General features: G+C 42.7%; 1 protein-coding gene across 3 annotated transcripts in view; it reads left to right on the top strand.

The window, feature by feature from the left end:
* The window catches only part of PAMR1 (peptidase domain containing associated with muscle regeneration 1), a 153,797-nt gene extending 139,731 nt beyond the window's left edge, over positions 1 to 14,066 (top strand). For all 3 annotated transcript variants that reach the window (XM_074336210.2, XM_019738561.3, XM_019738556.3), the window contains 3 exons: positions 10,203 to 10,435; positions 11,350 to 11,642; positions 12,949 to 14,066. In XM_074336210.2, the coding sequence (XP_074192311.2) occupies positions 10,203 to 10,435; positions 11,350 to 11,642; positions 12,949 to 13,485 (1,063 nt within the window). In that variant the 3' untranslated portion in view covers positions 13,486 to 14,066. The remainder of the gene's footprint in view (positions 1 to 10,202; positions 10,436 to 11,349; positions 11,643 to 12,948) is intronic.
* The last annotated feature ends 1,455 nt before the right edge of the window (positions 14,067 to 15,521 follow it).

Here is a 15,521-nt window from a genome sequence, read left to right as displayed (position 1 = left end):
GCCTTCCTCCTGGAAAGACAGAGGGAGGCCACCCGGTTGGGAGAGAATAGGCCCATTTCTACATCTCCTCCACTTATTTTGTAGGAAATACTGTTCTCATGTCACCTCCCACCATTCTCCGCCCCCCTCCACTCCAGGCACACAGCCTGCCTCGCTTTTCCTCTTATCTCTCCAAGCACGATTCTGCTTCAGAACCTTTGCACGCGTGTCTCCTTCTGTCTGGAATCTGCTTCCATTGGATTCCACCTGGGCCTCATCCTCACTTCCTTCAGGTCTCTGCTCAGTGTGTACCTGGCAGACCGACCTTCCCTGACTGTCCTTTAAGAAATAACCCCACCGCCACTGTGGCCGCCAAGCGGACATCTTTACCCAGTGCTCTCTGGCCTTCACTATGCTTTGCTTTTCCTCTCAGCATCCATCTCTACCTGGTGTCTTACATCCTGTGTTATGGCTTATTTCGTCCATGTCCATCTCCCGGCCGCAATCCACCAAAACATGTGAAAGTTACAAGTGCAGAAACATTATCTGTTTGTTCATGCTGGAGTTCCAGTACCTAGAATAGTGTCTGCCACAGAGCAGGCACCTAGTAAATTTATTTATTTATTTTATTTATTAAAGTTTATTACGGTGACAATTGTTAGTAAAGTTACATCGATTTCAGGTGTACAATTCTGTAATACATTATCTATATCTCACATTGTGTGTTCACCACCCGGAGTCAGTTCTCTTTCCATCACCATGTATTAGACCCCGCTTACCCTCTTCTAGAGTCCTCCACGCCCCTTATCCTCTGGTAACTCCTAAACTATTGTCTGTGTCTATGAGTTTTTGTTCCTTCATTTGTCTGTCTTGTTCTTTTGTTGCTTTCAGTTTTGTATACTACATATCAGTGAAATCATGGTTTTCTACTTTTTCTGTCTGACTTATTTCACTTAGCATTATAATTTCAAGATCCATCCATGTTGTCACAAATGGTACTATTTCATCTTTTCTTACCGCCGAATAGTATTCCATTGTGTATATGTACCACAACTTCTTTATCCATTCATCTATCGAAGGACATTTTGGTTGTTTCCATGTCTTGGCCACCGTAAACAAAGCTGCAGTGAACATTAGAGCACACATGTCTTTATGCATAAATGTTTTCAGATTTTTTGGGTAGATACCCAGCAGAGGGATTGCTGGGTCATATGGTAATTCTAGTCTTAGTTTTCTGAGGAACCTCCACACTGCCTTCCATAACGGCTGCACCAGTCTGCATTCCCACCAACAGTGTATGAGGGTTCCTTTTTCTCCACAGCCTCTCCAACACTTGTTACTATTTGTATTGTTGATGATAGCCATTCTCACTGGGGTGAGGTGATATCTCATTTTAGTTTTTGTTTGCATTTCTCTGATGATTAGTAATGTTGAGCATTTTTTCCATGTCTATTGGCCATTTATATGTCCACTTTGGAGAAATGTCTCTTCAGGTCCTCTGCCCATTTTTCAATTGGGTTGTTTGTTTTTTGTTGTTGTTGAGTTGTATGAGTTCCTTGTATATTTTGGGTATTAGCCGCTTATAGGAGGCGCTCTTTGTAAAAATCTTTCCCATTCAGTTGGTTGCCTCTTTATTTTGTTGATAGTTTCTTTTACTGTGCGGAAGCTTTTAAGTTTAATGTAGTCCCATTCATTTATTTTAGCTTTTACTTCCCTTCTCTTTGGAGTCAAATTCATAAAATACTCTTTGAACCCAAGGTCCATAAGTTTAGTACCTATGTTTTCTTCTATGCAGTTTATTGTGTCAGGTCTTATGCTTAAGTCTTTGATCCATTTTGAATTAATTTTGGTACATGGTGACAGATAGCAGTCCAGTTTTATTCTTTCGCATGTGGCTTTCCAGTTCTCCCAGCACCATTTATTGAAGAGGCTGTCTTTTTTCCATTGTATGTGTTTTTGCTTCTTTGTCAAAAATTATCTGTCCATATTTATGTGGATTTATTTCTGGGTTCTCAATTCTATTCCATTGGTCTGTCTGTCTGTTTTTCTGCCAATACCATGCTGTTTTGATTATTGTTGCCCTGTAGTACAAGCTAAAGTCAGGGAGTGTGATACCTCCAGCACTGTTCATTTTTCTTAAGATTGCTTTGGCTATTTGGGGTCTTTTGTGGTTCCAAACAAATCTGGTGATTTTTTTGTTCTATTTCTTTAAAAAATGCCATTGGTATTTTGATGGGGACTGCATTAAATCTGTATATTGCTTTGGGTAATACGGCCATTTTAACTATGTTGATTCTTCCAATCCATGAGCATGGCATGTCTTTCCATTTCTTTGTGTCTTCTTCAATTTCTTTTAAAATATTTTATAGTTTTCAGCATATAGGTCTTTCATATTCTTGGTTAAGTTTATTCCTAGGTATTTTATTCTTTTTGTTACAATTGCAAAAGGAATTTTATTTTAAATTTATTTTTCTGAGATTTCATTGTTAATATATAGTAATGCACTGGACTTTTGTACATTGATTTTGTAGCCAGCAACTTTACTGTATTCATTTATTGTTTCTAATAGCTTTTTGGTGGAGTCTTTAGGGTTTTCAATACATAGCATCATGTCATCTGCAAAGAGTGACAATTTAACTTCTTCATTCACAAATTGGATGCCTTTTATTTCTTTCTCTTGCCTGATTGCTCTGGCAAGTAATTCCAGTACTATGTTGAAAAGCAGAGGTGATAGGGGACAGCCCTGTTGTGTTCCTGAACGTAGAGCAAAGGGCTTCAGTTTTTCACCATTAATTATGATATTAGCTGAAGGTTTGTCATATATGGTCTTTATTAAGTTAAGATATTTTCCTTCTATATGTATTTTATTAAGTGTTTTAATCATAAGTGGATGTTGCATCTTGTCAAATGATTTTTCTGCATCAATTGATATAATCATATGATTTTTGTCCTTTATTTTGTTTATAAAATGTATCACATTGATGGATTTGCATGTGTTGAAGCATCCTGTGCCCCTGGAATGAACCCCACTTGGTCATGATGAATAATCTTTTTAATGTATTGTTGCATTCGATTTACTAGAATTTTGTTTGGGATTTTTGCATCAGTATTCATCAGACATATTCGTCTGTAGTTTTGTTTTTTGTGTGTGTTATCCTTACCAGGTTTTGGTATCAGGGTAATGTTGGCCTCATAAAATGAGTTAGAGAGTATTGTCTCTTCTTCAATTTTTTGGAAGAGTTTGAATAGGACAGGTATTAGATCCTTTTTGAAGGTTTGGTGGAATTCACTAGTGAAACCATCTGGTCCCGGACTTTTGCTTTTCGGAAAGTTTCGGATGACTGATTTAATTTCCTTACTGGTGATCAGTCTATTTAGATTTTCCAGTTCTTTGTGATTCAACCTAGGAAGGCTAGATGTTTCTAAGAAATTGTCCATTTCTTCTAGGTTATTGAATTTGGTGGCATATAGTCCTTCATAGTATTCTTGGATGATCCTTTGTATTTCTGTGGCATCCGTGATAACTTCCCTTCTTTCATTTCTGATTTTGTTTATTAGTGTCTTTTCTCTTTTTTTCTTAGTGAGTCTAGCCAAGGGTTTGTCAATTTTATTAATCTTTTCAAAGAACCAGCTCTTTGTCACATTAATTTTTCTATTGTCTTTTTGTTCTCTATTTCACTTAGTTCTGCTGTGATTTTTATTTCCTTTCTTCTGCTGACGTTGGGTTTCATTTGTTCTTCTTTTTTAGTTCTTTAAGGTGTAATGTGAGGTTATTCATCTGGGATTTTTCGTTTCTTGAGATGGGCCTGTAATGATATAAATTTCCCTTTTAAAACTGTTTTCACTGCATCCCAAAAATTTTGGTAGGATGTATTTTCATTCTCATTTGTTTCTATGTATCTTTTGATCTCTCCTCTTATTTCTTCTTTGACCCAGTTGTTCTTTAAAATTATGTCGTATTTGTGGTTTTTCCTGCTTTCTTTTTGCAGTCGATATCCAATTTCAAACCCTGGTGAACAGAGAATATGTTTGGGATGATTTCAATCTTCTTAAATTTGCTGAAGCTAGTTTTATGTTCCAATATATGGTCTATCATTGAGAATGTTCCATGTACACTAGAAAAAAATGTATAGTCTGATGTTCTAGGATGAAGTGCTCTATAAATGTCAATTGTGTCCATTTCATCTAATGTGTCATTTAAGGCTGCTATTTCTTTATTTATTTTCTGTTTGGACGATCTATCCATAGCTGTCAATGATGTATTTAGGTCCCCTAGTATAATTGTGTTTTGGTCAATTTCTCCCTTTAGTTCTGTTAGTAGTTGCTGGGTATATTTTGGTGCTCCCTGATTGGGGGCATAATATTGATGACTGTTACATCTTCTTGTTGTATAGTCCCCTTTATCATTCTGAAATGTCCATCTTTGTCTCTTGTTGTGTTTATCACCCTGAAGTCTGTTTCATCTGATATCAGTATGGCTACACCTGATTTTCTCTGGATACCATTTGCTTGGCGTGTCAATTTCCGCACTTTCATTCTGAGTCTACATTTGTCCTTGTAGCTAAGATGTGTCTCTTGGAGGCAGCATATGGTTGGGTTTAATTTTTTGATCCAATCTGCTACTCTGTGCCTTTTTATTGGTGAGTTCAGTCCATTTACATTTAGGGTGATTATTGATATGTGAGGATTTCCTATCATTCTATCTTTGGTTTTCTGGTAAGACTGTGTCTCCATTGTTTCTTTGCCTTTTTATTGTTGTCTGTTATTTCTGTGTGGTAGTATTCTATGATTTTTCCCTCTGTTTCTTCTTTTATTACATTATATATTTCAGTTCTGGATTTTTTTTTTGAGTGGTTATCATTAAGTTTATGTAAAAGAAAGTTTCATGTTTAGAGTATTCCATTTTTCTTCAACATGCTTGCTTTCTCCATTCCCATATTCCGGTTCAGGCCTTTACTGCCCCCCACCCCCCTTTATGTTTTGGTTGTCACATATTATAACCATTTATGCTTGTTGAATACCCTTCTTCAGTATTTCTTGTAGTGCAGGTCATGTGTTAGAAAATTCCTTCAGCTTCTGTGTGTCTGGAAAGGTCTTTATTCCTCCTTCATATCTAAAGGATACCTTTGCTGGGTATATTATTCTTGGCTCATAATTTCTCTCTTTCACTAGTTTGAATATTTGGTTCCACTCCCTCCTGGCTTATAGGGTTTTGCTGAAAAGTCTGATGATGATCTAATGGGCTTTCCTTTGTAGGTTACCATCTTATTTTCCCTGGATGCCTTGAGGATTCTTTCTTTGTCTTTAATATTTGACAGCTTTAATACAATGTGCCTTGGAGAAGACCTGTTGGGGTTGAGGTAACTAGGTGTTCTATTTGCTTCTTGGATTCGAGGATCCAGTTCTTTCCGCAAGTTTGGGACGTTCTCGTCAACTATTTGAATATACTCTCTGTTCCCTTCGCTCTTTCTTCTCCTTCTGGTATGCCCAATATTCTTATATTGCTCTTTCTGATGGAGTCAGAAAGTTTTTGTAGAGTTCTTTTATTTCTTTTAAGTCTCAAGTCTCTTTCTTCTTTCATCCATTTCATTTCCAGATTTCTATCTTCAATGTCACTGATTCTTTCCTCCATCTGGTCAACTCTACTACCTAAGATGGCCATTTCATTCTTCATTTCTTTTATTGAGTTCTTAATCTGCAGAAATTCTACTTGGTTGTTTTTTAAAATTTCAATCTCTTTGGTAAAATGTTCATTTTGTTCTTTGATTATGTTTCCGAGTTCATTAAACTGCTGGTATGTGTTTTCTTGCATCTCATTGAATTTTTTAAGAACTGCAATCTTGAATTCTCTGTCATTTAAGTCACATATTTCCATGTCTTTAAATTCATTTTCTGGAGACTTTTCATTTTCTTCCTGGTTACCTTGGTTATTCATGGCAATTAATGATTTATTATTTCTCTTCCTAGTCATCTACAGGAGTAGGTTCTGCAACAGGATGATAGAAAGAGGTCTTTCTTTTGTTTTCCAGTAGGTGTTTGCAGAATGTTTTATTTTCTGTCTGAATGCAGCCTTTTATTCTCTCTCACGCTGTAGTGCCATGTTGTCTCTGCACTATTCTGGCTTCTCACACAATGAGGGGATTTCTGGAAGGTGGGCTTCTCCTCTGTGAACAAACAGTTCACCTGGGTCATACAGCTCTGCCTCCATGGGGGGATGTAGAGAGCTTCTGAAGTTCCAAAGCTCTTCCTGCACCAGATTCAGAGCCCATGTGTTTCAGCATCTGTGTTTACTGCTGCAGGAATCCTCCCAGATATGTGGGGGTAGGGATGAGGTAGGTTGTGAGAGATAGCCCAGAGCAGTGGCGACGACCACCACCACAGCCAGTCCTGCTTCCATGGCTCATTCTCCTTTGCCAGAACTAGTTCAGTTGCGAGTCTGTATCTGCTGACCATAGTTCTCAGAACTGCAAATGTTCTGTTATTTTGATCTGACACTGCTGCTGTTCTGCTTCTAGCACTGGGCAGGTGGGGGCAGGATGAAGTCTGGGAGGGTAGGGAGGGGGCGGCTAGGCTCAGTGCCTAAGGCTTCCATTCTCTGCTCAGCAGTGAGGGCTTAAACCACTGTTTTCAGCCTTCTTTCCTCAGTCTTTGCTCTGAGGTCTCTGTCGTGTGCGTTGGGTTCAGCCGTGTTATATGCTGTCCCCTCAGCCCTGTGGGCCATAAACAGAGCCCTAGTAGTACGAGTTCTTCCCTCTCCCACAGCTGCGGTAGTTCCAGGATGCAGCGAGCTTGGAGCACTGAGCTGGGTCTGCGTCCTGCGCCCACGCGGCTCCATCTCTGCACTTCTCCCTTTCCTCTTCCCCTGCTTGTGCAATTTGCCCACCTTTAGATGATTTCAGTAGTTCACCTCTTAGTTTTGCCTGTCTGTTGTGCAGGGAGTCCTTTGTGAAGTTATAGTTTTTCAATTTGTTGTAAATTCCAGAGGAGATTTCTTACCTCATACCGCCATTTTCATGACGTCCATCAATATTTATTGAATGAAAGAATTGGATTGACAAATAGGGGTTCATGTCTGTCTCTCTTTAGCGCTGGGTGTTCTTGGGCACGTCCCTAAACTTGCTGAGCTTTTTGTTTCCTCATTTGAAAAACAAGGCCAATCATAATAACACCTGTCTCCAGCGGTGGTTGTAAGGATCCATGCAACACTAACTTCGAATGAGTGTTTGCTCCATGCCCTTTGTTCTTCTGAGGGCTTTGCATGCATTAACACATTTAATCCTCACTACAACCTCTGAAGCAGGACTTCATATTAACATTTTATTACTGGTTTTATTACAGATGGGTAAATTGAGGCTCAGAGAAGTTAAGTAATTTGCCCAAGGTCCCATTGCTAGAAGAAGTGGCAAAGCCAGCATGCAAATCTGGGTCTTTAGGGTTTGAAGTCTTCAGGGCCTGCTCCCTTCCGCCAGCACTGTACCTTATGTAAAGGCCTTAGCAAAACGCCTTTTCATATGAACACCTGTCAGCAGTAGCTGTTGTTCTTAGAAATAGTGACAGTGAATCCCACTGAGTAGAACTGATCTCGACCAAGTGACCCGAAATGTTCTTAAATCAGGATATTTATCAATCTCTCACTCTTCTTTCGGTTACCTCAGTCCATTTCTGTCTTTACCTTTATAGGCAAGGCATTTGCTTGGGAACAGGGGCAGTGGAATCCAAATTCTGCCCCCCCCTTCCACCCCACCCCCACCCCGTTCTGATCCTTGTAATTTACCTGGGTCTGGACTTTCACTTAGTGAGATAAACCTGACACACCTGTTCTTGCCAAGAAGCCATCTTGTAGAGGAGATCCTGGGCTGTTAAAAAAGTTCACTGAGCCACTGAGCTGTACGTTAAAATTTTTTTTTTCAATTACAGTTAACATTCAATATTATTTTACGTTAGTTTCAGGTATATAGCATAGTGGTTGGACATTTATATAATTTATGACATGATCCCCCTGATTAGTCCAGTACCCGCCTAACACTATACATAGTTGTTACCATATTATTGACTATATTCCTTATACTGTACTTTATATCCCTGTGACTGTTTCGTAACTACCAATTTGTACTTCTTAATCCCTTCACCTTTCTCACCCATCCCCCAAACCCCCTCTCATCTGGCGACCATCAGTTTGTTCTCTGTATCTATGAGTCTGGTTCTGTTTATTTTGTTGTTGATGTTCATTTATTTTATTCTTTAGATGCCACATATAAGTGAAATCACAAGGTATTTGTCTTTCTCTATGTGACTTTCTCTATCTGACTCAGCATAATACCCTCTAGGTCCATCCATGTTGTTGCAAATGGTAAGATTTCACTCTTTTGTATGGCTAGTATACTATTGTATGTATGTACCACCTCTCCTTTATCCAATTGCCTATTGATGGGTACTTACGTTGCTTCCATATCTTGGCTATTGTAAATAATGCTGCAGTGAACATAGAGATACATATATCTTTTCAAATTAGTTTTTGGATTTCTTCAGATAAATATCCAGGAGTGGAATTCTTGGGTTATAAGGTAGTCCTATTTTTTATTTTTTGAGGAACTTCCATACTGTTTTCCGTAGTGGCTGTACCAATTTGCAATCCCACTAACAGTGAATGAGGGTTCCCTTCTCCACATTCTCACCAGCCATCATCCATGATAGGTGTTTATTCTTTGAATATTTGGTAAAATCTACCTGTGAAGCCACCTGGTTCAGGATTTTTGTTTGTTGGGAGTTTCTTGATTACTGATTTGATTTTGATAATTGGTTTGTTGAGAGTTCTTATTTCTTCTTGATTTAGTCTTGGAAGATTATGTGTTTCTAGGAATTTATCCATTTCTTCCTGATTGCCCAGTTGGTTGGCATATAATTGTTGGTAGTATTTTCTTATAATCTTTTGTATTTCTGTGGTGTCAGTTATTGGGCTTTGCATTTTTAAAGCAATTATAGTGGGAGGTTAAGTGGCAAGGTGCCAGGTGTCACATGTAAATGAGAAAGCAAGCCTAAAACTCAATTTTAAGGGTATTTCTGGAAAACAGACGATTGGAGCAGGGATATGGTGGAACAGCCAGGCTTACCCAGGAACCTCCAAAGGCAGTGTAGACTTTCACCAGAGAGGCCAAAAAATGAGCTTGTTTGCAAGTTCAGAAGCTCCCTGAACTGCAAACCTGGTTCTAAACATGAAATAAAGATTCATTGAATGAAATCAATATGGATGGAATATTTGCTCTGAGCAAAGCACTATAGAGACACATAAAATAGATTGCTTAAGAGGATATCAAATTGGTGCTGGAGAGACACCAGGGTGGAACTCATGCCTGCTGAGCACTGCCTTGGGTACCATCTTAGCTTCCTGTGTGCCCTCCAGCACTCCCACTTACTCTGGGCTTCCTTTCTCCATTCGTTAAACAGGGATGAGAACATTGATTCCTAAAGGAAGCCTAACTTTTCAGTTAACAGTCATTATGTGGCTGACTGATATGAAATGAACATGAGCTGAACAATATGCGTACATCTCCCCCAAGCATCCCAGAGTGGTTTCGGTGGGCTTCAACCTCAGGGCTTGTTTAAAAAGCCTTTTCACATTTACACACAATGCTCCATATTGTTCCCAATCAATGTGCCCTGAGAGAAAGTTCTATTCTCTGAGGTGTACTAATTATATCTGCTAATTGCTAAATCAAATTATTGTATCAACACAGTTTAGTTCGAGGTAATTCTTGATGCTGCCCCATTATGTTAATGGTTAGAGAAAAAAAATACGCCTAGATTTCTCTCATTCAAATTAACTTCCTTTCCTGTTTAATTCCACAATTATTTGTGTGTGTGTGTGTGTGTGTGTGTGTGTGTGTGTGTGCGCGCGCGCGTATAGCATTCCTTTGGATAGCAGCTATTATGTCAGATATTATCCTCTTTGGTTAAAATCCTGGGCAGCTGGAGGCATGCCAGAAATGGAAATGAAGGAATAGAATGAAGGTTGACGTGTGCAAGAGAATTTGGAATTTGCTCAGTGGTAAAGTGAAAGTGTGTGTGTGTGTGAGAGAGAGAGAGAGAGAATGAGAATGAGATAGCTGTTGTTTATCCTTCTTCTGTAACCAAATACCTCCATGAGGTTAGCATGGAACTAAAAAGTCAGCAATGACTATCTCTCGCCCTGCTTTCTCTCTCTGGGTCTGTGTGTCCCTGTGTAGGGAGACGCCATTACACCAGTTGTACTCATCAGCTTTCAGCAAGCAGAAATTCCAGGGTGCCCCTACCAAGAAGCCAGCCCTTCCCTTTGGAGACCTGCCCACTGGGTACCAACATCTGCACACCCAGCTCCAGTATGAATGCATTTCTCCTTTCTACCGCCGACTGGGCAGCAGCCGGAGGACATGTCTGAGAACTGGAAAGTGGAGTGGGCGTGCCCCGTCCTGCATCCCTAGTGAGTCAAGGCTTGCTCTTGGGCCGGAGTGGCTTATTTCTAACACGGCTGCCTATGAAGAGCCATTATCCTCTTCTTGGGAAAAGTTCCTTGTCCAAAGGAATGGTCCTCCAATACTTTCCCTAGCTTGGTGATTTCTGAAATTCCACAGTTAGAGCTTCTTTCCTCTGGCTTAAACTCATTACCCAGGAAAAATTAACACATTAAATCTTATTTGAACTTATTGAGAAGTGAGGCACACATTTTGGTGGATAATTGTATCATATGCGTATTTACTTGAAGAAAAGAGAGAGAACAGTCATTAAATACAATGTGGAGAAGGGGGTTAAAGGTGCTAGAAGCCTTCTAGTTATGTCGTCTTTGTTACCCTGTCTAAGCCCTACTTTTCATCCTCGTTATCTAATGAGACTAATTAGGTTATTATTAATTAGATAAACAGGTGTTACTCAATAAGGCTATAATGATGATTACTGAGATAATATGTGGAAGTGTCTGGAATAAGGTCTTGCACATACTAAGCCACCTTCCCCATCCTTTTGTCAAAGGTAAACAGTAAGGTTTAGTTCATGGTGGTCTATATATTGATAACCATTGACGATCATGATATATTGAGTGTAATTGTTTTTATATGTCATCTCACCCTATGAGATGATTTTCATTACTATATCCATTTCACACGCAAGAAGACTGAGGCTCTAAGAGATTAGGCAACTTGCCCAGTAAGTGTTTGGAATTGGAACTCTCCAATTTTAACCATAGATTTTATATCTGACCACCTGATGGTTGATTAATATTTAAAGGGTAAAGAAAAACAGGTTAGCTGCTTAGTGGTCATGACACCCACGGCATGCGCATGACACCCTTTGGATGGGGAGGTCTGAGTTGATCTTACTGCACTGGTGCTTTCTCCATAGTTTGTGGGAAAACTGAGAATGTCACTGCTGCAAAGACCCCGGGGCTGCGCTGGCCATGGCAGGCGGCTGTCTACAGGAGGGCCAGCGGCGTGCATGGTGGCAGCCTGCTCAAGGATGAGTGGTTCCTGGTGTGCAGCGGTGCCCTGGTGAATGAGCGTACCGTGGTGGTGGCTGCCCACTGCGTCACTGACTTGGGGAAGGTCACCATGGTCAAGACAGCAGACCTCAAAGTCGTCCTGGGGAAGTTCTACCGGGATGACGACCGCGATGAGAAGACCATCCAGAGCTTGCGGGTGAGAGAAGGCTGCAATCTGGAACCTGGGTCCCGGGCTCAGCAAACTCCCAGCACTGGGAGAGCAAATGCTGTGTCAGCCATGTCACCTTAGCACTTTGGCACCCAGCCCAGAGCCTGACATATAGCAGGTGCCCAATATTTCATATTAACAAGTACTCGGAAGGGGGCATCGAGAAGGACTATGGAGTCTTTTCCCCCTTAAATTGTTTTTAAAATAATATAGTAACAAATATTATCTATCATTATGGTCATCGAAAGTTACTCACCTATTATGTTTAGGGCCCTGTACTAGGTAGGCTTTGAGGTTTATCCAAGATATTCCCAATCAATTTATAATATTCTTCTCTCTTCCTGCCTGCTCCCTTCCTCCCTCCCTCTCTTCTGTCCAGCCTCCTACCTACTCACTCACCTATCCATCCCTCTGTCCGTCAGTCAGTTGGTCCATCCATCCATCCATCCATCCATCCATCCATCCATCCATCCATTGTTGAGCTCCCACACCGTGGCATTCACTGGGAATAGATACAGAATTGAATAAGACATGGTTTCTGCCCTGAAGAGTCCACAGGCTAGTGGGAAGGAAGACTAGTTGTGTCGTGGTTAGTTCAACTCAAGAGAAGCCTTGAGGAAATGTGCCCAAATGTAGTTGAAATAATAGAACATAATCATAAAATGTTAGAAGGTATCACAGATATAAGCTCCTGGAGGCCCCCATCAAAGACAGTGATCAGCAAGGATTGGGACAATCAGGGAAGACTTTGTGGGAAAGTCTTGTGGAACATTCTGGGTATAGCTCTAACTTACTAGGTTGAAGGTAAATGAAATGTTTACAGTGGACCAGGGATTGCAAACTGATAGACCATAGGGGTTTGTGCTTAGATCGTGCTGACGTATCATTTTTTAATCAGGCATCTGCCAACATGTGAAAATCAGGAGATTTCAGACAAAGATCTGGAGTCTATTCTCTGGTAAAGTTAGAATGCAGGCCCATTTCTGCCTGGCAGTGGTCAGCTGGAACCAAGTGGCAGTGGCCACTTTGGATGGGGTGTGCACTCTCATTCTCTGTAGCCTCACCTGTCCACTCCATTTATTTAGCACCATCCCCCAAGCCCCAGGACGCATTTCCGTTTGCAACCCTGGAAATAGAGCAGTTGCTTTCTGCGATGCTTTGAGCAAAGTGTCTCCCAATAATTGCAGTTGTCTCCTAGACATTGTCTCCGGATAATTCCGCCCCAGGGCTTGCCTGCCCTTGTCCACTGTGGGGGTGGCTGCTCACCCCTGCTGTCCACTCCTTGCATTTGTAGATTTCGGCAATCATTCTGCACCCCAACTACGACCCCATCCTGCTGGACGCTGACATCGCCATCCTGAAGCTCCTGGACAAGGCTCGCATCAGCACCCGCGTGCAGCCCATCTGCCTCGCGGCCACGCGGGACCTCAGCCCCTCCTTCCAGGAGTCGCACATCACCGTGGCCGGCTGGAACGTCCTGGCGGATGTGCGGAGCCCCAGCTTCAAGAACGACGCGCTGCGCTCGGGGGTGGTCCGGCCGGTGGACGCGCTGCTGTGTGAGGAGCAGCATGAAGAGCGTGGCATCCCTGTGAGCGTCACGGACAACATGTTCTGTGCCAGCCGGGACCCCGCTGCCCCTTCTGACATCTGCACGGCAGAGACGGGGGGCATCGCGGCCGTGTCCTTCCCGGGACGGGCGTCCCCTGAGCCGCGCTGGCATCTGGTGGGGCTGGTCAGCTGGAGCTATGACAAGACATGCAGCCACAGCCTCTCCACCGCCTTCACCAAGGTGCTGCCTTTTAAAGACTGGATCGAGAGAAACATGAAATGAGCCTCGGGCCCAGCGAGAAGCTTTTCCGGGCGTCCGGCCGTGTGTGTGTGTGTGTGTGTGTGTGTGTTGCACGAGGCAGTGTGGACCTCACTGCCGTGTGAGTCTGCCTGTGATTTGGGCTGCGTCAGGGCTTCTGATTTCAAGGACAAAACTAGTGGAGGATGAGGAGAGCTCACTCTCTGTGAGGCCCCTGCCTCCCTGACTGCTTGGACCATTTGGAAAGCACCTGCTTGCAAGAACCGAGTGTCTTAAAAAACAAAAACAAAAACGAAACAAAACAAAAGAATAGATGAATAGCAAAGAAAACGTCCCCCTTCAGCCAACCTGGTGGCCTCCCACCTGCCCTTCCATGGTGAACATGTCCCAGTCTGCTCTGGTGGAGATAGTTGCCCGGGAGGTCTGGGCTTCATGAGGCTCCAGCCAGACCGAGTTCCAAAGAGCTGCCCGCAGGAAGGCCCAGGACAGTGGGTGTGATGGCTGGCTTTGGTGCCCACGGCCACAGTGCGGTGAGGTCCTGTTCCTTCCCAAGCCCCTGTACACATTTCAATAAAACGAGGTTGGCTTCTGACCTTCAGAACAAATTCTGATTCCTGCCTGCTGTTTCTCTGAGCTGCACGTGTCGGGGCCAGTGGCTGAGTGACAGCGCTTTAAAATAGATCCTAAAGGTATAATTCCCAAACAGTGCATATGGCAAAGCCGATGCCGTCTTTTCAATACCAGCCCTTGGAGTTTGCTGGGTCATGGGCTGCGGGAGGAGGGACATGGGTGTCATCAGATAAGGCAAACACAGAGGGAAGTGCTAGGAATTAGATATTTTTAGTATCCCCTCTGGTTCTCATGTTCTAGATCGAGCACACAGCCCTGCTTTGAACCTCCAAAAATCATTGCGACATATTTTCATAGCACCTGAATTGGAAGCGCCTATTTATGGAGCTGTGCTAAGAAACTGTAGCTTTACTGTTTTCTATAACTTATGTGATTTTCCTTTCAAGCCCCACCCCCAGCTCCCACTGGATAGTGGAGGAAAAAAATGAATTCAATCTGATCCAGTCCCTGAAGTGATCTTTTCGGTAACGTTTTTTGGGGGTAGGGGGATTCACGCCTTTATCCTTTCTCCCCTGCCCTCCTCACCAGTTTCCTCCTCTCCGAGATGGTGCCGTGGAAGTTATGTGACTTCAGGCGCTGGGACACAGTAGGATCCCTGAGTTCCTGCTGGTTTGGGGGCATGCGTGATGGGTCTTTCCCTTTCCTGGGCATTTTGCTGACATGGACATTGGGTGTGAGGGCCTCTTAACGGCTGTAACTTGGCTATGTTCTCTCTGCTTCCCTCGGGCCCATGACCCTCCCTGCTGATTTGGCTCCTTTTCTGTGGTATTCCTGAGATGTGGGGGGTGACTCCTCTTTGACCCTGGTTAGGGTCATTCTGCCTCATTGCCATAGTGACAACTTTCTCTGGCAGCTACCCAGCCAGACTTTCAGTGACCTCCTTTTACTCCCTCGGGGGCCTGTGGGAACTTCTCGGTCTTTTCTGTACCTAAAGAGGGCTGAGAGCCCAGGCTCAGTACAGAGCACCCCGGGAGACATTCGCCTCCTATAGGTCCAAACAGGAACTTGACTCTTCCTCAACCAATCGGAGAACTTCAGCCCCAAGGACTGCAGCCCTAAGGCAGAGGTCAGGACACGTTTGTCTCCCAACTTTCCTCTCCATCTCTGTGTCTTTACATAATTCCCTGAGCCAGAGAGAATTTCTGGTACTTTCTCTTTTTTGTCAGGCTTTCTTGGGGCTTTCTGTAAGTCACGTCCTCCTCCTTTTGCCACCCCCCCCCCCACATATTTTGTGGCTTCATCTAACAGCAGTGTATTCATTATCAATTTCTGAGTAACACATGCCCAATGCTTAGTGGGTTAAAACAAGAAATGTTTATTCTCTCCTAGTGTCAGTGCGTCAGGAATCGGGGAGCTGAGGCTGATATGAGGTGGCAACCATCTGAGGCCTTAACTGGGGCTGGAACTCTGGATTCCACAACTACTTATCA

The sequence above is a fragment of the Rhinolophus sinicus genome, chromosome 14 (genome assembly GCF_057876585.1).
Source record: "Rhinolophus sinicus isolate RSI-liver-muscle chromosome 14, RSI-T2T, whole genome shotgun sequence".
In the NCBI taxonomy this organism is placed as follows: domain Eukaryota; kingdom Metazoa; phylum Chordata; class Mammalia; order Chiroptera; family Rhinolophidae; genus Rhinolophus; species Rhinolophus sinicus.
The sequence above is the reverse complement of the archived record's forward strand: the minus strand, read 5'-3'. Positions and strand labels throughout refer to the sequence as shown.